Genomic DNA, 24,449 nt, shown 5'->3' on the forward strand with positions numbered 1-24,449 from the left:
ACATATGTAACCATTCTATAATCTTCCCAAAACCTAGGTAAGTTTGCTCCACTTGGAATAACGGTTGTTTTGTGGGCTTTTTCCCTGCCCCAATTTGGCCACATTTATTTTGGGGCCAAGTTGGCAGCTCGCCGACCAACAAATTGTTGATTTCATTTTTATTTGGGGGCGGGCGTGAGAGAGAGAGAGCGCGCAGAGAGGCATCCTGCTGCCTTCGAGAGAGCGGAGAGAGCAGAGCATCCAGCTAACGGGAGCTACCCAAAATTTCCCCCTGTTTGTTGTTGGGCTCGCACGCACACAGGAATTCGAAGGCGAGAACTCAACACACCTCCGAGCGAGAGGCAGATATGGGCCCCCTTCCAGTGGAAGCGAGACGGGGCGAGAGCGCCAGGCGGAGCAGCGGCGACGGCAGCGATAAAGGCGCTGCGCTGCGAGAAAGTTGCGGACCCGTCCGCAGAGCGCACCATCGTCTTCAGCGGAGCACACACAGCAGCTAGGTGTGCTCTTCCGTACGTAACGGTTGCGGATTTTCACTGGATCCCCAATTTCCACACAGCTAGCACAGCACACAGGAAAATTCTCACACACTCGCAGGCCGTAAAAAGTGCACAAAACTCGTTGAAAACTCGTGGAAAACTCGTCGAAAAACTCATTTGAAAGCTCGCGTAGAACACGGTTAAAGTGGAAAAACTCTCATTGTGCTTTGGAAAATTTTCCATCCGGGTGAAAGTCTGAAGTGCGGGGAAAAGAGAAGAAAAAAAAAAGAAGGAAAATCGAATAGAAAAGCAGCCGCAGCAGCAGTGTGAAAATCGAATGTGCAAAATTTTGCAGCTTCAAAAATGTATGGTACACATAAAATTTCTCTCTCCAAAAACGCGAGTGTATGTGTGCGCGTGAAAATTACGTTGTCATATGTGCCAGCCAAGTGATGAATTTTCCAGGCCTGACTTTCCCCAGCCCCAAGAGGCGAGCTTTAACAAATTAACTCCTTCGAGTGATTAGCAATGAAAAAAAAAGACAAGGCCACACGCACACTGCCCAGATACAGATATATAGTATATCCATATATCTTATTTAGAGATATAACCGTGTGTGTGTGTGTGTGGTGGCAAGGAATCAAGCCGCGCCAGCAAAAGAAAGAAAGAAAAAAATTCTCTATCTATTGCGATTTGCTCATGCGGCCCGAAAAGAGCGAAGCGCGCAGCATTGGGTGGAAAAGTGGGTGGTGGTGGGTGGCAAGTCCATAGTGGGCGGGGTGGGCGCCACCACGGGCCCCAGTGGGTGCGAAGTAGGGCTGCTTTGTCTACAGTTGTAGAGTGTGTATACACAGCCTCTGAAATCTATATATCTTGCTGTTTTTTTGTTGGGGCCCCCCATTAGCATCCATAATTTTCAGTTTTCTTTCTTTTTTTTTTTTTGGTTTTCTTCCAGCCCAGTCCAAAACAAAACACAAATTGGCCGTAAGAAAAGCAAAGCCGCAAAGTTTTCATCACTCCCCCTCCTTTCATCGCATTGGTATTTGTTGCAAAAATATTGCCCGTTGTGATTTATCCTTAAACTTGGCCACTTTCGCCTCAACCGCTCCGTCGTGGTGGAGTTGAGTTCGAACTGTGGTGGGTTGGGGAGTGCGCATGTCGCCAGGACATCGCCTGGTGGCCAGGATATATGGACACGGGAAACGGGTCCTGGACATTCCACGTCGTCAGGCTGGCTCCTCACTCACAGTTGCGGCCCGAATAATAGGAATACTGCCAAGTCCAAGTTCAAAACTTTCTGCTCAAGTTCCCACAACAACTGGCTTTCTTAAACCCCATTTCTAGTAAATACCTATGCAAAGTGGGCTATTAGCTATTGAAACTTTTATCACTTGGATAACTCTTTGTCCTTTGAGGGGAAAAAAAACTCTTCCCCTTTTTCCATAAATGTTATCCCTATCATAACTTACCGATTTCTGAAGGTCCCATGTAGATAAGGGGGATTCAGAGTTAGGATCAGTATATTTAAAAGTTTACAAAATATGTTAATTGTAGAGATGTTTTACACTTGGAATTCTTTAGCCTGGAACTTAACAAACTAGAACCCAGATCTTAACTGAGTTATCAGTCAGCTCAGATCATAAAATAGGCCCTAATTTCAAGGAAAATCAATGTTCATAACATGTTAAGTGATACACGCTATGTAAAGACCAAGATCCTTTCGCTCGAGGGCTATTATGACGACCTTAACTTTTCGTATACACACAATGGGGATTTGTGTGCTTTCCGTTAGCTATCGTTTATTGTCATCAAGCTGAAAACTTCAAGTGTCGTTACCTTTGTTTCCGTCTATTATTAGGACCTGTATGATATAATATTTGACTGGATTGTCCTTGGCCATCCCCGCTGGCAGTGGGCGGCTTTGGATTGGACTGGATTGGGTTGGATGGGGTGTTTTTTTAGGGGGATTCGGATGGGGGGCTGGGAAAGTGGGTGGCGGTGGTAATTGGTTCATCACAGAACATGTTGCATACTTGAGGGCGACGCGGCTATGGAAATTAATAGAATCGCGTTGGGGAAACTGAAGCAATGCAGTTCGTATTTGCTCGCTCCCCGTCTCTTTCTCCAGCTCTCTGGCTCCCTCTTTCTCTTTTCCCCAGCCGCACACGCTGTTGATATCATATTTTTGCCACTTCTATTATTATATTGATGTCTACTACTTTTTTATGGTGCTCCAAGAATACTGGGAACTTTTTTAGCCAACTCACCACGCATGACGCGTGCTTTCTCTCTCGCGCAGCTCGCTCTCTTTCTCTTCTTCTTTCTCTCGCTTTTCCCTGTGGAAACTCCCGCTCTTGTGGATTTTATTATCGGGAAACGTTTTCCTTTTTTTGGCTCTGCTGTTTTTTTTTTTTTTTTGCTTTTTTGGGGGGTGCGGCGTCCACGTATCAGCGCAGGAAAGCGGAAAGTGAAAAAGCAAAGGAAAGAGCGAAGTCGAAGAAAAACATTTTCCGAGCTGCTGCTGCTGCTGCTGCGGTCGTTCGTTTTCGGTAGTAGTAAAGTGAAGACCGCCCGCCGAGTGAAGTGTGCCTACGTGTGTGTCCGCGCCTGTGTGCAGTGTCTTATATACAAAATACATATATCTACATATATATATTAAATGGCACACGAAAAATGCAGAAAATAATTAACCACAATTTTTGTTTAGTGCAGCGCCAGAAATTGTAAATAATTAACAGTAAAATAAACAAAGAAAAACTCACCACCAAAGAAAGTTATAAACGAAAACGCTTAAGCAAAAACCAAAGATGCATAAATCTAAACAAATATGATACATAGCCAATATGTATATAGAAACTAGCAAAGATAAATAAAGTTCGAAAGCGAGGAAAAACACCGATCCCGGCAAGCAAATGTCCGGATAAGGGAGCCGCTACCTGACCAATGGATGAAAATGCAGCCGTCGTCGCCGTCACTTTCGCCGTCGTCACTATCGCATCGCTTTTGTCAGCAGCAACAGGAAAAGTCGGAAAAGCATCTGCAGGATCAGAAGGAGCAGTCCAAGCTGGCCGGATACTCGCCCTGCCACGCCCACGCCAATCGAACGCCCTCGGTCGGTACGGCAGCGCTGCCTCAGCTGGCGTCTACGCCCGCCCCGGCAGCAGCGGCCTAAGTTGCCAAACCCAAGGAATCCCACTTCGAAATAGCCCATCTAAGCAGCAGCAGCAGCATCCACAGATATTGCAACTGCAACTGCAACAGCCACAAATACTGCAACTGCAACTGCAACAGCCACAAATATTGCAGATATAACTGCAACAGCAACTGAAATTGCAGCTGCAACTGCACAACAGCAACGCACACAACATAACGCATAAGGCAGCACACAAAGGGTAGCAGGATAAACCGGAAGCGGAAGGACAGGAAGAGGCAGGACGGGCAGCGGACACAGGCAAACAAAATGGCGGATGGTGGGCATTCATTCGTGAAGAAGACATTTCATAAGCCAACATACTGTCACCACTGCTCGGATCTCCTCTGGGGCCTCATCCAGCAGGGATATATCTGCGAAGGTGAGTACCAAAAACCAATCATTCTACATAGTACTAGAGATCACTGTAGGGAGATCACGAGATTAGCATTCAAAAAGGTTAAGCAATCATGATCATTTAGCCATAAATGTATCAATGTAACCATTGAAAAATGTAAACTTGATATTGAATAATTCCCTTTATCATTTTCTCTGTTCGAAAACACTCTGGAATAAATAAAGATAGAAAAGATTCAGAAAAAGATAAAGAAAGACATTTTCAAAGTTCAAACATTTTAGAATATGTTAAAAAAAATTTCAAATTAGAATCAAGTATTATTATTTATAATTGTTTTATCGGTGATCCGATAATCCGTTATTCGTAATTATGGATATGTTTCAATTTTCAAATCAAAAGTATATTTTATTTTGTATTTACATACATATATCCCAATAATTTATTAAACTAAGGGTATTTATGTGTAATAGAATTCCAATCGATTCATAATCGTTACAAAAATAATTATGAATATTTTATTTGATTTCTTATTTTGACCGCGAAACTAGGACACGTTTTGATACTTATTCAATACCCCAGTCTTCATCAATTCTTCTGAATTGGTGTTTGTCTATCAGTTCTCGATTCAGTCTCAACGGCCGCAATAGAAATAAGTTGTAATTAATGTGCACTAAACAGAACCGAGAAAAGGCAACACGCAAATCATCGCACAACTTCAACGGCAGATGTAAAAATACATTTCGTCTAGTTTTGAAAATACTTTTTAAATTGCCATAAACTTGGGATGGAAATGCGGCCGCTGATGATGCCGATGGGGAGGTTGTAAAAACAAAGACATTCGCAAGCATTACAGGAAAACAGAAATGCAGGGAGAAAAATCGATCATTTATTATTAAGGTATAATTTAGGGTATTATTTCTTATAACATTATGATATAATGGATACAAAAGATTGAACTCATGATAGAAATCTTAAGTACTCAACATACGACATGAAGTTCATAATCTAACCTTTAGCTAGATCAATTGAAAAAGATTCTTGCTGTAAGATCTGCGTCTTACCAATAAAGTGAAATAAGTTCTCCCTGTGCAGCATGATCGGCAGACCCGACGTCATCGCCACATGACCAATGGGTCATCTATAGATTTGTGTAGATTGTATAGATTGTATGGTCGGTCCGACAGCGGCAGCATCCACATCGAATGTGTAGTATAGTATATGCCATGGTATGGTATAGGGGCGGCATCATCGGGCTATTTGCGGCCGATAAGTGTGCGCGTTTGAACTTTTCCAAATTGTGCGGCTGTTGGCCGTGTCTGCCGTGACGTGAGCGGAGCGCCAACGACGTCATAGACAGCTCCGATTCGCTGTGTATATATGTTTTGACTCTATATATATATATCGGTATGTATGTGCCATTGCCATGGAAATTTATAAAACAGAGCACCCAGCGCAATTTAAGCCAAACCAAAGCGATTCGGATCGGTTCGAAACGATTCGAATCGAATCGAGGCAGGAACAGAATTCGGATTCGGAATCCACAGAACTGAGGCATCTGACTCTCCCAATGGGAAGCGTGTTAGGCGCCTCGCCTCGTGATGAATCTTCTCCGCTTTTCCTCTGTTTATTTGTGTAATTCCTCTTTTTATTTCATGAGATTTGTGGATCTGGTTGTTGCTATTAGAATAATTATCGCGAATCACGCTTGCCATTTTCATGTGGCCTCAGTGTTTATAGTTTTGGCGAGAGTGCGCGCCTTTTGCCACTTCGCAGTTTTCTAGACCATCCTATAGTTTTTTCCAACCTTACTGATTGCGAGGATTAGCACTATTAACACACTGATTAGATACTTTAACATAAAGATACTAACAGTTGTAACACATGACAAGACATTTATTTTATTTTAAAAACAGAACATTATTTATTCAAAACATATGAATATTCAAAATGTTGTTCCTTATTATGAGAACAGATAGAACCCATATGAATATTCCAAATTTAATGTAGGTCAACAAATATAAAAATCTTTTGATCTATAGTCTATAATATCCACTTAAAGTTGTTATACCGCTTTAATAAACAAATTTTAGAAAATTCCTTGAATGTTTTAGGAAAGTTTATTACTTTTGTCTGAAGGTTTATTTATAAACCAGGTTGCTTAAATCTTTTTGGTCTTCTTTAGCGAACCATGGCTTGTTGCTCTGCTTAGTTTAATGGCTAGACCAGGAGATCATAAAAGAAGAGATCTGAATGAACAAAAACGAGATTCCATAGATGCACTCATTCGTTTATTCCACCAATTCGCCTGGGAATTTATTGCCCATTCGGCAGTCGAAAAGATCCCGAATTTTCGACATGTTTTCTTAGCACTTGCCTATGACATTTTCAGTGCATTTTGGCACTGTGTTAATGGCGGGCAAAACATCCGATATTTATATAGATGCAGCATATATGTAAATACTATATACTGGGTGATGAGTGCGGGAAATGTGTCAAGTGGCTGTTGCATACTCCCGGGGGCGTAGCTCCGCTCCTTGGCCGCTCATCACGTATACGCCGCGTTAGCCAAATGGAAATAGTGCAGAGGCGTCGCTGCAGCTCCGGAGTGGGCAGATGATTCAAACTGCCGTCATAATTGAGTTGCATATCTAATTGGACCCCGGATGGAGCTGGTCCTGGAGCTGAAGCTGCAGCTGCAGCTGCCCACGCAGTTACCCAGAAAAAGACCAGAAATAGAGCTCAGGCTCTCTGATTCTCGAAAGTAGGTCAAATGCGAAATGCACTCTCGTACACTGTGCAAAACGCACGCACACACACACACCCACAGCGCAGGCCGCAGGCGAATTTTCAATTGGTTTTCCAGGGGAAGCGGAGGAGCGGATTGCAGCGAAGAGCAGCAGGTGCGCACCCAAATCAAATTGGATGCATGACCTGCGGGAAGGGTGGTGGTGGTGGGGGTTTTGGCCTGGCTTGGTTTGGTTTGGTTTTGGATATCTACAAGCCGGCAACAGAGCGCCCCTGAACCATCCACCTCAATGCAACAACGAAACCAACCCAACCCCACTCCACACCGATCTGGATCCGAATCTGAATCCGAATGAGGTGCCCCTGCCGATAGCAGCGAAGGGCTAAAAGTGCGTCATCAATGGCCGCCATGGAAAATGACGACGATGCCAGCGGAACCGAAAACCGAGTGGGGTGGGCGGTTGGTGTTTTTTGGAAGGGGTATGAGAATGGGGCTGGGGTCGATGAGTGGTGGGGGGATTTGCCTTGTTAATTGCCTCGTTGTCGACGCTGTTCATTCATAACCAAAGTGAGTGGAGAACAACAAGAGACCCAACAAAGGGTAGCCTTTAAAAACGATCTAATAATACCCTATACGTTGTTTTCTTTGTAAAATTAAATTTTCCTAAGGAATCAACAGAACTAACCTGTATTTCGGAAATATGTTAGAAATATAAAACTAATCATAAAATATTATAGTCTACATACAAAAATATGTGGTAAAGGGTATTAACACCATATATTCCTTATAATAATATGATACATAAATGATGTATACCAAGATTCCTAAAAATCAACAAAATTAACCTGTATTTTGGAAATATGTTAGTAATAGAGAACTAACCATAAAATATAATAGTCTATGGATAAAAATATGTAGTATAGGATATTACCATGATATAATACTTATTATAATATGTATCAGTTATGATGTATACCCCCTTGGATAGAGTATAACGAATAGTCTTTCGGGGTCGTCAGTTTGGCTGGCACATCGTACGGAACGGTGAGGAGGAGGAGAATCCCAAAGAGCGATAAAGAGGGAGGGCACTGCTGACGTTGCAGGCCAGCCGGAAAAAATCTCCAGTCGAAAGCGCTTCCGACGTTAATGAAATCAAGCCAAGTCCGATTAAATGTCAGTTAAGCAGTGCAGAAGAAAGGGAGCATAGATATAAGGATGTGGGGGTTAAAGATAGAAATGCATATATAATTTGACACAGAATTATGCTTCAATCTAAAAATACTCTCCTCTCTATCTCTCCTTTTGAACGTGTGTCTAAAAATATTTTTGCAATTTGCAAGTGAAATAGAAACTGCATTTATTTAATTTTCATTTTAATCAGGAAAAAAGATTGCTATGAAATTGAATTTGTTTGTACTGAAATTGCCCGTCGTTGCGGTAAGTGAGAGTGGGATGAAAAATCAGGCAAATAGTTATAAGAGGTGGAGTTTAAAAAAATAAAAAATATATAAATATTTAAACTAGCTCTCCACAATTTGTATTTTATCTGAAATAAATCAGTATATTTTAGAGTTCAGGAGGTTTTTTCTTAGATTTCTTCGGACTCGACATCCATTTTTCTCACTGTGCAGAGACGTTTGGGGAATATGATTTATGCGTGTTTGATATGCGTCATCTAAATGTCTCTTTGGCGAATGTGCTTATGTGTATGCTTATTTATTATTAAGCAGACTAGCTATTTTTAATTCGGGGAGTTCTTCTGCCTGCCTTTGGCATGTATGTGGATGTAGTGTGTATAAGTATGTTTTGGCTACACCTCAATTGAATTGTATAACTCTCCTCTGGGCGAATATCAATTTTAATTGTGCTTCCTCTTCACGCACTACGCATGTCAACTTGTGCGTATTCAATTGTCCCTAACCTCCAACTCCCTCTGCTTCTTCTTCTTCTTTATCCTGTTTCTGTTTCGTCCTTTTTCTTCGTACATATGTATATGTGTATTGGTGTGTGCTTTAAATTTGGCTTTATGCTGCTGCTTCTTCTTGTTCTTGGTCTTCTTCTTGATTCTCCTTTGTTATTCTTGGTTTTATTGCCTTTGGGCCAAGGGAAAGGAAAAGTAAAAGTGTGTTGAGTTTCCAAACCAAAAATTTCCCCACGCACACAGAGAGACATGACATACACAGGGAAAGCATAAAGAAAAGCATTTCGAAAATTTCCCCATGCGTTGGCATCGCTGTTTCTGTTTGTCTGCTTATGCTTATCTACACAAAAAAAAAAGACGAAAAGAGAATGAGGGAGAGAGGAAGAGAGGAAGAGACGAAGAGAGAGCGAGAGAAAGCACACAAATTTGCTGGTATACATAATGCAGGCATGCAACAAAGTGGAAAATACCTAAAAAGAAAGAAACACAAATTTCAACCGCTGACCCACAGGGCGTATACATGCTCAGCTGTTGCTTCTGCAATTCCACCACCCAAGCGCCCAGCCACCCACCACCACCCATCGCACGTGCAACAAAACAACAACAGAGTGAAGAAACTGAACGAAAGCCATAAAGCCAAAAAGAGATAGCAAGCTAGCTGGCAGAGCGAACTACAGTTATGTTTTGTTGTTGCTGCACTTGCAACTGCAGCGAGCGTCACGTTTGTCCTTCCTCCATCTCTTTTTCGCCCTGCTTGGCTTGCACTGCTTGACGACTGCCCGCTGTTTTATTTATAAATCGGGCCAAAAAACTAAAGCACATTCACGAGTTCATTCATGACGTCAGCACTGCGCCTCAGGTCAGCGGCCTAGTTTTCTGCTTTCTTCTCTGCTGCCACCCACCGCCCCCTGCCACTCCCCCCGTGCACTGCACACACACAACAGATAATTATGCATTTACATACAAACGCAGCAAGTGTTTGTTTTTGTACGCCGCCCCGACTTTTGTCTATGTGTAAATACAACTTTTACGGCGGTCTAAAAATAAAACTATGATATCTATGTTAAGTTTGGTGCACACAAAACGCGAGCGTACATATGTATGTATGTTAATATGTTTGTACAAGGGGGAGAGAGGGTGTTGCGCTAATCCCCAGAATTTAGTTAAGCTTTCTTGGATGGCATTATTAAAAATCAGTCTACTTTCTTAGGATATCAAGAAATTGTTTTCTGATCGATTGTAACCTATACTCACCCTTAAATGGAACTTTAGATTTAGCATCGAAGCCTTATCTTCAAAGGATTCTGTTTTCTTTTTATCTGGCATTGTGAAAAAACACTCGATTTTGTTAAGATATCAGGAAATAATAGTATTACTATACTTAAAAAGGGTTCCAAAGGGTGAAGCTTCAAATTCAAGGATTAAAGATAATATGAAGAGGGGAAATATAATATAAAAGAATAATCTTATAAATTTTTCTTTGAATATACTTTTTTTTAACTTTATTATACTGAATTTTTGTAAAAACGCATAATAATATCAGGACCGAAATGATCTTACTTATTTCTCTCTGTGCAACAGGGCTTAGCTTTTTACCCAGGTGTTGAGAGAAAGAGACAGCCGGAAAGTCAGCTAAGCCTCATAAAAGCGAGAGAGGGATATATAAGCAGTCGGGCTTTGTGCGTGCAGTTATCCTTGTGCCGCCTCTCGACCTCCCCCACCCACTCCCCCTGTTTCCATTACCTTGGCCACTTAGCTCAGAGCTTGCCACTTGCCTCCTCCGCCCGCCACGCCCCCTTTGGTTGCCCTGCGGGGAACTTCAATGAATGTCCCGTCGTCCGTGAACTCGGCAACTATGAATGGCATGCAGGCTGCCAATGACGCGGTTGCTTTGCGGTTGCACGCAGGGGCGGAGCTGGGAGGGGCCTACCAGGGGGCCCATTTAAAACACTGTTCTCTAAGGGGCCTTAAAACATCCACACTTCAAACTGTTTTTATAGACTTTAAGGATCTCAAATAGATGAGTGATCTTATGAGTCTAAAAAGATTATGTTTTCTAGTTATACTTTTTAAAAGATTTCCTTTTATTATAAAAGATGACGGTTCGGGGTACTTAGTTTAGGTTATCGTAGTTCCTGATTAACATTGATTATATCAAATGAATTTATTTTTGAACTATTTTTTTAGTTTAGACAGGTATTGTTTTTAAATTGAATAAGGAACTTAATCAAATGAACATTGAACATTTTTCCAAGTGTTTTTTTATGTTGGGCGATATATATAAATTTGCCTGTTCCATTTAGATAGGCATTCGGCATTGTGATCTCATTGAAATAACTTCTGAACTTCTGCCGACACATTGCATAACCACATCTCTTTCTCTGCTCCTCCACTTTCAGTTTGCAACTTTATCATTCACGAACGATGTGTCACCAGCGTGGTAACGCCCTGTTCCGGCATCGCTCCATGTATTATAAAGGTACGTACTCGCATTTATGCACAATTCAGAACGAATATAGCTGTCATGTGTCATTCCGCCCAGAATCCCGTTGCCCATTGTTGGTCCGAGCCAACTCATCACAAGAGAAAATTCTGCACAGTCTGCCGTAAGCGATTGGATGAAACGCCAGCGGTGCATTGTTTAGGTAAGTGACAGTATATGGGTCCCCCAACCCCTGGTCCCCCAATCCCCATCCCCATGATAATGGGTTTTGCAGCAGTCGTGTTCCGTGTCAGTCACTTCTGTTCACCTGCGATCCATTGTTCGAACCATCAAGCGCATATTGTACTATATAGATAGATGTATTGACCCTATAACAGAGCCATTTTTGTTTCTCTCTTGAGAAAATGGAAAATTGATGTTTAAGAGACGTAAAAACAATTACGAAACCATTAACTTAGATGTGTACAAAAAAGATGAAATAACTTATGTCCTTAGGGAGTAACCTATAACTATAAAATGGTTTTATGGTATTACCATAAAAGTATGCTACGTTTTACGTTATTATAAACTTAAATAACGAATACGTCAGGCTAAACCTAGTTTTTGTTGGTTCTACAATCTTTATCTATTTAAAATCCACTTACTTAATGATGTGATTCCCCACAGTCTGCGAATATTTCGCGCATATTGAGTGCCAAGATTTTGCCGTGCCCGATTGCACCGAGAATGCCACGTATGTGCCGGGCAAGGAGCTGCTTAATGTGAAGCATCAGGTGAGTGCAATCACCCAGTTTGGTCAGGATCAGTAGGATAATGCGTAACACCCAATCCAAAAACAGCATCACTGGCGAGAGGGCAATCTTCCATCAACGTCCAAATGCGCTTACTGCAAGAAAACCTGTTGGTCCTCGGAATGTCTCACTGGTAAGTTGGCATTATAATGGCAAGTCAATATCAGTTTTTATTAATGTTATAATTCTAAAACCAGGCTATCGCTGCGAGTGGTGTGGCATGACGACCCATGCCGGATGTCGCATGTACCTGCCAACCGAATGTAATTTTGGTATTCTACAACCTATCTACTTACCTCCGCACTCAGTCTCGATTCCGCGCACCGAGGTGCCCATCGAGGCCATAATCGGCGTCCAGGTCAAATCGAAGACTACGCTCGTGCGCGACTACTCGTGTCGTAAGTACATAGTCCTGTCCTGAAAGGATATACTGGAACCCCAGATATTCGTGGTCCCATCAAAACCAACCTTTTAATTAGCCAGATCCTACACTGAGGGAACATTTTAACTTCAGAATGCAGCTTTTTTACTGTCCACAATATAATGCTATACCCATCAGATTAGTTAATTGGTTATATTTAAGTTGATAACACTTTACCTGATTACTATATCAAAAATAAGACAGAAGAAACACCACAACTTATTTTTTCCGAACTCTTAAATGATAACTCTAAATGATATATTATTTTAGAGATCTAAGGACTTAATGTAGCTTGTGAACTATTGATATAGGCTAGGTAGTGCATTCTGGGACTACTTTTCTCAGTGTAGGCTGGCACACTCACCCTCTATAGCGATGTAGCAATACTCACCCACCCCCCAAAAACGTTGCTATCGATGTTGTGTTGTGTGCACACTCCGATCACCTAGCAACAAATTTATAAACGGAAATAAGAACTCCAATGATCAGATATCACATCGCTCCAGCTCATTCAGATCATGGCAGACCACCACCACTCTATCACTCCACCAATCCCACCGATGATTTTCCTCGATTTTTTCCCTATACGTTTTTGATTTTTGATTTATTTTTCGTTATCTGTTTTTTTCTTTTCTCTCTTTTGGGTTTTATGGAAATAATTTCCGTTTTCGGTTGATTGATGATGTGTCTATCTATGCAATGTGTGTGTGTTGGGCCACCGGCAGCCAGTCCGGATTTAAGCTGCCCGATTCCGGGTGCAGGATGTGGGTCACTGGCGGGTCTTAACCTGAAGGAGCTGCTCGAGCTCCACAGGCAAAGGCTTGAGCAATCGAAACAAAATTTTCTCCTTTCCACGCCGCCCACGCCCACCTCCTGCGGCTCCATCTCGCTCTGCCACTCGCCCACGCCCTCCTCGCTGACAGTGGGTGAGACGAGCAATGAGCAGGATCACGATCAGGATCGGGACGCCCCGGGGCAGGAGGAGGAGCCCGAGGAGGAGAACACGGAGCAGGACAGCGGCGCCCTGCAGCTGACCACCTCCACGTCGAATGTGATCGGGAATCTGCAGAAGTCGCCCTCGGCCAACTCCTCGCTGCACCTGCTTTACACGAATCTCTTCCGGAAGCTGGGCCAGGGCAAGCGGAGGCGGAAAAGAGGCTCCAGCGGAGGGATCTCGCCCAGCGAGGACGAGGACGATGTGGACGGCGGTGTCTGTGATATAAGCGGTGGCGATCTTAGCGATGACTATGACCACTGTGACGTCGCCCTGCGCCGGCGATCCTTGCGCAGTCGGCAGCCAAGGGATGTCAGCGAGACGGATTACCACGGGGATGCCGAGGCGGAGGTGGATGGCGAGACGGCGCCCAGGGAAAGCTGCTACGAGACCTCCGATACGGGTGGCGAACTGACCAACACCGATGAGGCCGACAGCAGCCTCAATCTGATCAGCAACCTTAGCTATAATAGTAGTAATAACAGCAACGCCTCCAATGCTCCAGGAGGAGGAGGAGTCGGCGGAGGAGCTGTTAGAAGCACCACCACCACCACCACTGCCCCGGGAAAGTCCGGACAAGCCTTGAGCGTCCAGGGCGGACGCCAGCAACCCAAGACTGGGGCTCTGGCCCAAACCAAGCCCAAGCCCAAGCCCATACTCATGCCCAAGCACAAGGCGCAGGGCAAGGGCGGCTCCCTCAGCTCCCCGCTGTCCAACTCCAACTCCAGCGACTGCTCCTCGGCCTCGCCCTCTGCCCCGGCCACGCTGCTGCAGCTGTCGCCGGTGGGCAGGAGCAAGTCTTTCCAGGAGTCGGCGGCCATCACGGCCGTTTCGCGCTACAAGAAGTACGGACGTGGACTTTTCCAGCGACGACGCTCGAAGAGATCGCCCAAGAATGCCGTGGGAGCGGCGGGCGGTAAGAGCAACTACAGCTTGGACAGGCTGTCGCAGAACATCGAGATCACCATCCAGGACGAGGATGGCAATTACCATCCGTATGATGACAACTTTCACATGCTCGCCAGAAGACTGGACGCCACCGATGTGGACGACGATGTGGGCTTCGATGATCTCTACCTGGACGACCGGCCGAGCGGGGCCAGTGATGATCTGGCCTTTGCCGGCGACATCAGCGACGGTGGGGCCAGCAGTCGATCGCGGGCCAGTGATGCCAGCGATGGCCATGTCCTGGGCCGACTGCTTCGCCAGATGCGGCAGGGCCTATCGGTCGGCTGGCGCAAACCGCGCTACCAGAAGCGCCGAGGTGACTAGCCCACAACAGTACTCCTTTTACTTCTCTCTCTGTCTCTTTTTGTCCTTGTCTCTCAGTCCTTGCTAACAGATCTGGGTCTTTTGGGTCTAACCACTCTGTTTTGGTTTTGCTTTTGGTTGCCCCGTTCCGTTTCTTTGTTGAACCACCAAGTCACATCCCACTAATCGCTAACCATCCAACAACTAATCATCCGCACCATTCCGCCCCACATTGCAAAGCCACTAATCATTAACACCGACATAACCGCATGAAAAGTACTCGGAATAATAGGTATTGAATACATTATATGATGATGATTTGGTAGTAAAGCAGTGGTCACCGGCAGAAGTAAAGCAGAGCGGCGGCAGAGACAATTTCTATCCCACGGGCTGCCCGCACTGTTTCAGTTGGTACCTCTGTTGAACGAATTAATTTTTTAAGATCTTTATTATTTATTTAATGCCTATTTTTCCGAGTGTAACTAAGTATCTAACACCGGGCTGAGGCCGCTTTTGTTGCTACTAAAAAATGCCTGTCCCAATAAGGATCTGGCCAGTTACTGAACCACGTTCTTGTGACCCCCAGCACGCAGCATATCCGAGGAGTTCAGCAGCGGCGAAGCACCCCGTTACAAGGACGAGGAGTCGGCCAGCAAGACCGATCCGGGACATGGACCCACCAGCAGTGGTGGTGGCGCAGGAGGCGGTGGAAGCGGAGGAGCAGGAGGGTCATCCACGGCTGGTGCCTCGGCATCGGCTGCTGGTGGTTCCTCCGGCCATTATAGGCCAGATTCCGGTTCCGGCCACAAGTCGGATAAGTCGGAGAAGGATCGCGAGAAGAAGGAGAAGGAGCGCGAGGAAAAGGATATAGGTGAGTCTTAAGACTGGTTCCATTAGTTCCCTTCTAAATTTCCGATTCTGCCACAGAGATGATCAAGGTGTTCGATGGCAACAACTCATTCCGACGCCAGCAGTACCGGGTGATCATCGTGCAGCGCACCTACACGCTGGAGCAGCTGCTGACCACCGCCCTGCGGGCATTCCACATCACGCGCGACCCGCAGGCCTTCTACCTGACCGACCTGTACGCCCCAGCCGGCATGGAGGACACCCCAATGCTGGATCCCACGCCCGTGCTCAACCTGACCCATCTGGAGGGCAAGAGGCCGGCCATTTACCTACGGTTCCAGGACCGCGACCGTGGCCATGTGCGCGTCTACCCCGGCAAGCTGCAGTGCTCTTCGCTGGAGGATCCCTATGTCAGTGTTCCTGTAGATAATAGCACAGTTATTAAGGATTTGATACGCGATGCCCTGGACAAGTTTGGGCTGCAGGATAACCAGATACAGGACTACAGGTGAGGATATTGTGCTCCAATAATATTGAAGATCTTTTATAACCCATATGGTAATCCCCCCCAGGTGCTCGGAGGTGCTGCTCGATCGCGGCGTGACCGAACGCATCTTATCGTGGAACGAAAGGCCCTGGGATATAATGAAGCAGCTGGGCAAGGACTCCATTCGCCAAATGGAGCTCATGCGGTTCTACATGCAGCACAAGCAGGATCCACATGGCCCGAATATCGCCCTGTTCGTGGGTAACCTACCCACTGGTCTCTCGCAGCGCAACTACGAGCAGATCCTCAACAAGTACGTAACGGATGAGAACAAGTTCATCAGCATTGGACCCATCTACTATGAGTATGGCTCCGTGGTGCTCACCTTCGAGGACACAATGAAGGCGGTGGGTTTACCAGAAATATAGTAATCCTATCATAAGAATCCTATTAATATGGTGAATATATCTTGCAGGTTCGCGCCTTCTACAATCTCCGCGAGACCATCATCGAGGACAAGAAACTACTGGTATTGCTACTGCCGAACATTGAGCCCAGCATGGTGCCCTCGGATGTGAGGCCACTGCTGGTCTTCGTCAATGTGAAGTCCGGAGGCTGCCAGGGTTTGGAGCTGATCTCCAGCTTCAGGAAACTTCTGAATCCCTACCAGGTCTTTGATCTGGATAATGGCGGACCTCTACCTGGGTATGTCCTATTCTTAGTGATATTTATTATGTTTCTTATTAATCCGTACTCCCTTCTAGCTTGTATGTATTCCGACAAATAACCAACTACAAAATTCTGGTTTGCGGCGGAGATGGCACCATTGGATGGGTCCTGCAGTGCCTGGATAATGTGGGCCAGGACTCGGAGTGCTCCAGCCCACCTTGCGCCATAGTTCCATTGGGAACTGGTAAGTACAGAAGTACCTCTTTTATAGCTGGTGTCTTTGAACCATTAGAAACTCCATAAAGTACATGTAAAATGCTTTAGATCGTTAAAGTACCCTAAAAATACAGCTAATTTGTTACATTTACCCATCCAAAACCCCATTTAGGCAACGATTTGGCTCGCGTATTGTGCTGGGGCTCCGGTTATACCGGCGGTGAGGATCCCCTAAATCTACTGCGCGACGTCATCGAGGCGGAGGAGATACGGCTGGACCGCTGGACGGTTGTCTTCCATCCGGAGGACAAGCCCGAAGAGCCGGCCATGAAGGCGCCCTCGCAAACAACCGGTAAGAAGAAGAAGGCACACCAAGCACACCTATCGCAATCGCAACAAACCAATCAGCATCATCAATTACCGGCTCTGACATCGAGTGATATATCAGGTCATTTGGTGTTTTCAAAACTTCGTTCGTGTGTTCTTTCTCTACGTTACATACTCGTAAACCCGTCTAGTGTCTAACCCCACAGATTCCGATTCCGTTCCAGTACCCAGTACCCCGTCCCAGTCCATCCAAAACTTTTCTTTTGTGTTGTAATTAAATTCTGTGCTTTGACTTAATCCCAATCCGGCTGTAATGTTTCGCTGGTTCCATGCAAAACCAAAATACTATATTCAAAACTGTATAAATGTAGATATAATAGTGCTCGAAAGGAATCTATTTATCGTCAATTCCAATTTTTTGTATATCTTATAGGAGAGTAATATACTTTTCACAAAAGTATCAAACTTTAATCTAGTCTTATATACTAGTTGGAGAAATTTTAAAAAATAACTCTTTGAATTTTAGAACTTACCCACTTATACAAAGGGAATATATTATAAATTAGATTTTTTTAAGATATAGAAGATATACGTAAAATAATTATATTCTTTAACTTACGCAAAGAAATCGTCACACCCCAAGATATCCCAAAAACCTATTATATACATAAAACCCAAGCCTAGTTTTGGTATCTGATGAGCAATGCTGTTTAGTTTCGATGTGTAAAGATATCCCTGACAGTATTTGCATGTCCAAAACTCCAAAAGAGGTAAGGTAAACACCGATTAGTCCAGACACCGAAAGGTTCTACCAGTTATATTTGGGTAAATTAGCCAGTGGATGCTATCCACCTCGATGTTGTCAGTTAAATATTTGGTGTCATGTGTCGATGTGTTATCCAATTCTAAAGGTAACTGAATAAAACAAACTGATTTTGGTGTCCCATTCAGGTGGAGCCCAAAACGAGGATAACTCTCAGATCTTCGTGATGAACAACTACTTTGGCATTGGCATAGATGCGGACCTCTGTCTGGACTTTCACAATGCGCGTGAGGAGAATCCCAATCAGTTCAACTCGCGACTGCGCAATAAGGGCTACTACGTGAAGATGGGCCTGCGCAAGATCGTGGGTCGTAAGGCTGTCAAGGATCTGCAGAAGGAGCTGCGCCTAGAGGTCGATGGCAAGATCGTCGAACTGCCACCCGTCGATGGCATTATCATCTTGAACATTTTGAGGTGAGCTGAGGCATTTCTATCTTTTTATTAGAACATATCTGATGTATACTGTATGTGTGGCGACCACTGCTTTAATAGTTCTAATTTTGTAAAAAGTCCTTTGTTCCTAAAATGGTACTTAATAATATAATTATATTTTCCAGCTGGGGCAGCGGTGCCAATCCCTGGGGTCCTGACAAGGACGACCAGTTCTCCACGCCCAACCATTACGATGGTATGCTGGAGGTGGTCGGCGTTACCGGCGTGGTCCACTTGGGTCAAATCCAATCCGGAATTCGTACGGCTATGCGCATAGCCCAGGTAATCATAAAAAGCTGCCCCTATCTTTCCCTAGATATCATACTAACATATTCTATAAATTTCAACCATAGGGCGGTCATATCAAGATACACTTGAACACTGATATGCCCGTGCAGGTGGATGGAGAACCCTGGATCCAGAGTCCCGGCGATGTGGTCGTCCTGAAGTCGGCCCTCAAGGTAAGTGACTCCTTTCGTAGCCGATTCCCTGCATGTATCTGCTGTTCCTTCGTTCTATGGCATGCTTGCTTCTTCAAATTAAATTACCCTCATTTCATGTTTATATCTACACATAACAACAAATTCAGCTCATGCCTAAAAAAAAGGAGTGCTTTTCTTACCTTAATTATTTAATATTTCGAGGACAAACCCCTTTAGTTTACTCCTATTTTGGTTTCATTTCAATTGTTACACCCTCTAACAAATAACAAAAATAACCAGGTTAATATCCACACAGCATACATGACAGTTTAAATTTAGACTTAAGTCATACTTGGGCACAACATAAAGAACCGAAATTAGGACATAATATTAGGAATGCCTTTTGTTTTATTTCATTAGTGTAATGAAAATGAAATATATTGACAATCGGTTGGGTTTTTTGCGAAATATTAACATCAATAAGTTCAATAACATTTATTTAAAAAAAAAATCTCAAAAATCAATATAAAAATGTTAATCTATTATTATTATTGTAAATTATTTGATCTCTAAAAATCCTTAAGAAAAATATATCCCATTTGCAATTATGTTCAAAAGTAAGCTTAAAAACTTTATAGACCGAAACCGATTGTCAACCAGTTAACAACCAAATAACATTTTACTGCGTGTGCGTTGGATATGCGTGTTTTGTATGTTAAATTTGTAATTTGTCCCCTGGTAAATCCCGCCCGATGTGTCGTAATTAATTTATAGAGCACACCACTTGAAACACCCCGAGCCACCCTTTAACCATGTAAAATAGCCATGTTTTTTCTGCATTTTTCATTTGTTGATGGCAGATTAAAAAAAAAAATTCTAAAAAAATAAAACAATAAAAGAAAAAGTAAAAAAAAAACTAATGAAATCGGCAAAAGAACAAACTATGTAGCGTTCTAAAATGTTTCTCTGTTTGATGTGCGTGTGCCTGTGTGTATGTCGGATTTGACAATGTGTGTGTTTTACGCTATATATTTAGGCCACCATGCTGAAGAAAACGAAGAGTAAGCGCCGTCTCACGGAGCCGCATATCTCGCCGGCGGTTCTGAGTCTTTCGGTGGCCCAGCAGGGATCGGGATCGGGATCGGTATCCGTATCGGGATCCCCGCAGTCCCAGTCGCAGCAGCAACTGCAGCAACAGCAGCAGCAACAACAACAGCAGCTGGCCGAGAATGGGGAGAAGGAGGCTTCGATGACTCTACCTGCCGGCTTTGGCAGCACCTAGAGCTTGGCTACCGGCCTGCGATATTGGTTCTCCTGTTTCAATCCATAAAACCAGATAGACAGATAGCCAGACCATAACCCTTTTAACCCATAACAGATCAGAGATCAGTGCAGAGATAATGGCCAAATTGTAATCGCTAATCGAATATTTAAACAAGAGCAAAACTCCAATGCGCAAGCAAATAAAACTTAATCTTCCAAAAGCGAGAAATAGCATTAACAAGTCAAATGACAAAAAGAAAGTAAAAAGTAAAAACTAAAAAATAGCTGTAAATAAAAGTAAAAGTGCTGTCAAGCTCTGAATACTTTGAACCACCACCCAAGAACACAGACCACCCACCAAGCCAACCAAAACCACCCACTGCACAAGAAGAACTGTGACCACCGCTATTGAACTTGAACTTAGCTAACTGAAGCCACCACTATTCACCTACGAACACCATAAATACCACACACCAAACACACGAAACACACCACAGCGCCTAGAAGTTGTCTACAATATTTTATTATTCATTTTTATGCAATAACTATCTTTGATTTTTCCTCTTGGAGGAACGAATTTGATCGATTTTGTTTCCATTTCCGTTTCCGTTCCGTTTTCAAATGCAAGCTTTCGTAATCCATCATTCAGTATCGAAATATGTATAACCGAAACCATTTAGTTGATTGAGTTCCGTTGCATTTGCCTGATTTCTCAGCTAGCTTTTGAAGCACTTATAACTCAATCTAAGCTAAGGCAAACCAAATTTATTTCCTTTACGTTAACGCTCTATTTTCTTACTCTCTTTTTCTCTCCAAAATGAAAATACACAAAAAAAAAAATCACACGATACAAAAAAACAAATGCTAAAAAATGTGACTTTATGAAATCGAAACTTTTTAACTAATTAATGCACCGGACGCTTCTATGCCTTTCCAAAACTTTTCAATATTTTACATCTCTAAAAACCTTTGAAAATGAAAATCCAAAAAATATTACCGTTGAACGCAGGCCACCATGTTGAAAAAGAACAAGCTGAAAATGAAACGCCGGAATACGGAACCCACCATGATGGTGGCCGGTTCGGCCACCCCCCAGCTGTCCTTGGCCCTGCCGCCCAGCGTGGGCGAGGTGGGCGTGGCCGGGGAGGGCGCCGAGGGCGACGGCGGTACGAACAACACGGATTTCTGAATATGGTACAGCGAGCGTCTGATTTAACGTGCTAATTCCAGCGCAGAACCAAACTGCAGACACCCACACCCCACCCCCTCAGACACCCACCCACGATAAGCCCACCCGATCCCCCCACCCGACAGCAAAAGCAAAAGCAAAAGCAAAACCAAAGCAGCATAAGAAGCAAAAGGAGCAGGAGCAGAAGCCATCTCAGCAGTCCATAGTCCACACACTAGACACCAGAACCAAGAAACCAAAGAGCAGGCAACTCGAAAATCAAAAGCTGTAATCAAAATTACTTGTAAAAAGAGTAAAGTCCTAAAAAATAATTAGATCGGATTAGATGATCAGTTTAGCAGCTCAGCGAACCCGGCCGCCTTTCCACGTCTGAAATAAGTACGTTAAACTCAAACAGCTCGAACCAACACTGTCCGCCCGGAAGACTCTAAAAACAAAATGCGTAATGGGCAGGCAGAAGACGAATCTATATTCAAGTGTTAAACAAAAAACAATAGAGGGTATAGTGTAAAGAGGAGATTTAATTCAAAAACACACAGCAATAGTCTGGCCAAAGTTGTATCAAATTCAAGTTCAATTATGTTCCTTCTCGTTTTGTTCCTATGTAAGCAACAGCAGAAACCGATTAGTGATACCGTTAAACAGAGAGAAGCGCAAGCAGTAGTAAAAGAAACAGGGAGAATGAAACAGAAAAACAAAGAAAACTGTAAAGCTAAGGCTAGAGAAAACCCAAGAAACAAAACAAAAAGTACAAAATTGTTGAAAATTGTTTGTTATAACTAAATGAAAACGCGTAAACCGAATTATGACAAAAAAATGAAGAAAAGAAGAGCTATTACCAACTAGGTAAATAAGGTTGCGTTTCAGCGAACCCAAGTGTTCCAAAACCAACAAGAACATGAAAAACACCCAGCCAGGTCAAGATAAGAACGTACAGCAGATGCGGGAAAATTTATACGAAACTTTTTTTATTGATCGATCGATCAATTCGATATTGAAACTTTTGGAGTGAGGAAAAAGCTGCAAATTGCATAGTTGGCTAACTACTAATTGGGACGACTAAAATTGGAAACTACAGGCGGGCCTAGCTCGTCCTGTGCGCCATTGAATTAAAAATGGAAAACACCTTTGGATTGTGCAATTGGTATGAATTTTCTCCGCTGCTGTGCGTCCAAGAAAAATGTGAAACCACGAGAAATAGGAAAATGCATTTTCGAGCGTAGGCAAAAATGGCATCGCAAGTATTTCACCTGCATTTGTCTAAAAGAAAAAACAAGAAGAAACAAAAAGAAAACAACTTATTTTGGATGTCAAATCCGCCTAGAGGAATGGATGAACAAATGAAGATGAGGACAACAAATCCGAAAACTACAATTTCAACTTTAAAGCGCTTATAAAGAAAACAATTTTTGAAAGTTTTATAACTAATTTTACATTACGTCTTATGTAAACGACACTGAAACACACCACACCAGTACCAGAACAGTTGAGGATCGAGGGCCAGGGAAGGGTCGAGTGCGGATCCCCTGCTTCAGCGGCTATTCGCCTGCGCACTCGGCCCATCCCTGGCACACTACACGAAGTGACGACGTGGTCCAGTTGGGTGCGGGAATAGCCGGATCCGGTTCTTCTATAACCAGGATAAACCATTGGGAGCGGGACGCACTCGGCTGAGGACCCGCCGCCCACACAAGGTCACACCGAAAAAATAAACACGACCATATACAGACGAGAGTTTTTCCCGCGCAAGCCATCAGACACGCACTGCCATGGAAAAAGGTCACGGAAATCGCATGGCAGTGTACACCAAAATCCATAATATCCAAATCCGAGCCCATTCTGCTGGCTCCGCCCCCCGGAACCGGAAACGGATTTTGGGGGTGGGGTGACGGCAGGGCGGGTCATTGGGTTTGGGAACCTAACATACACACTCTAAAGAATACACCACCCTTTGCGTTCGGCAAATCACCTCCGGCTGCGATTAAGGGGCTCAGTGCCAGGGGTTAATCGACGCACACTCGACCGATTTCCGTGACATACGTCTCTGCCAGTTCAGGCAGAGATCGGAGGACGCGCCGTTCGCCACCAGCCGTGGGCTATGCAATGGATTGAACGAAACATGCGCCAGAGCCAATTTTTATATTTGACCATTAAGAAAAACCTATGATTTTGCTTTACCATTCGGACCCACTAATCATCCCAGATTGCGTAGCCCCCGGCGTCCTTCGGCGATGCGGCGTCGCCATCCGACCCATCCTCCAGGATGCCTTCCAAAATTGGCATCTACTGGATCGATTAGCCCCCAGCAAATTGAATCGCAGCCCGCAGGAGATTTGGTTTTTTATCGCCTCATTTCGTACAAAGAGAAACCGCAACAAGAAAACACTGCACATCGTTTTTTACACCCTTGCGTTATGTTTTTTGAATGTATTTAAAAAAATGAAAAAAAACCAAATATAAGAAAAACAAAATATGAAAAACACACAAAACACAGAAGAAAACCAAAAATAGAATGTAAGTTTAAATAATATGCTATTCAAAGAAATCCAAAACATGATTACCCATAAAACAAAAAAAACGCAAAAACTAAAAATACTAATTATAGTACATACATTGATGTAGTGTTAATTGTAAGAAACCCAGAAATTGTTTCATGAATGCCAGAAAACAGAAAAAGATAACAGAAAACCGAAAACCAAAACTCCAAGCAGTCGTAGATGCAGATACAGTATCGAAGAGATTCAGCTGCGCAAAGCCCGTAAATGTACAAGTAACTATTTTTCTCTATACCAAAAACAAAAAAAGAAAAGTAAATCTCCACCATTTTTGCTCCACATTTAAGAAACAAACTCGGTGCAGGCAAAGATTGAATTTAGTCGCAACAAAAATACAGCGATCAGGGGCTCTAAATGCCGTGCGATCAAGAAATTTTTAATTGAATTGTAACAGACTACGCAAGCAAATACGGAATTTAATATTAAATGTACAATAGCGTCGCTTTAAAGTCTATAAGAACATTTTGTTGCAATGCAAACGTGAAATCCAAAACCAAATCCGTTTGACATTACGACAGATTCGAATGACATCAACAAGAGAAACACACACAACACAGAAGATAACTGCAAAATAAATGTAACTGACATAACATATTGTTTTGATTCTATAAACTTCAGTTGGGGTT

The 24,449-nt window shown here is 43.6% G+C and overlaps 1 protein-coding gene across 6 annotated transcripts; it reads left to right on the top strand.

Annotated features, from left to right (window-relative positions):
- Window positions 1-389: 389 nt before the first annotated feature.
- Window positions 390-24,415, top strand: LOC108015754 (diacylglycerol kinase theta). 6 transcript variants are annotated; one of them, XM_065866462.2, is made up of 18 exons: window positions 390-509; window positions 3,184-4,048; window positions 11,091-11,170; window positions 11,234-11,336; window positions 11,801-11,907; window positions 11,974-12,058; window positions 12,123-12,323; window positions 13,072-14,604; window positions 15,178-15,462; window positions 15,519-15,948; window positions 16,013-16,334; window positions 16,403-16,632; window positions 16,692-16,840; window positions 16,985-17,260; window positions 18,091-18,376; window positions 18,520-18,676; window positions 18,748-18,855; window positions 19,853-24,415. In XM_065866462.2, exons 2-18 carry the CDS (start codon window positions 3,937-3,939, stop codon window positions 20,096-20,098), a joined length of 4,710 nt encoding a protein of 1,569 aa, XP_065722534.2. In that variant the 5' UTR covers window positions 390-509; window positions 3,184-3,936; the 3' UTR covers window positions 20,099-24,415. The 6 variants fall into 6 exon arrangements, with proteins under 6 accessions (XP_065722534.2, XP_070852419.1, XP_070852418.1 ...); XM_070996318.1 differs by having other exon boundaries at window positions 21,089-24,415; XM_070996317.1 differs by having other exon boundaries at window positions 13,270-14,604.
- The last annotated feature ends 34 nt before the right edge of the window (window positions 24,416-24,449 follow it).

The sequence above is a fragment of the Drosophila suzukii genome, chromosome 3, assembly GCF_043229965.1.
Source record: "Drosophila suzukii chromosome 3, CBGP_Dsuzu_IsoJpt1.0, whole genome shotgun sequence".
Classification (NCBI taxonomy): domain Eukaryota; kingdom Metazoa; phylum Arthropoda; class Insecta; order Diptera; family Drosophilidae; genus Drosophila; species Drosophila suzukii.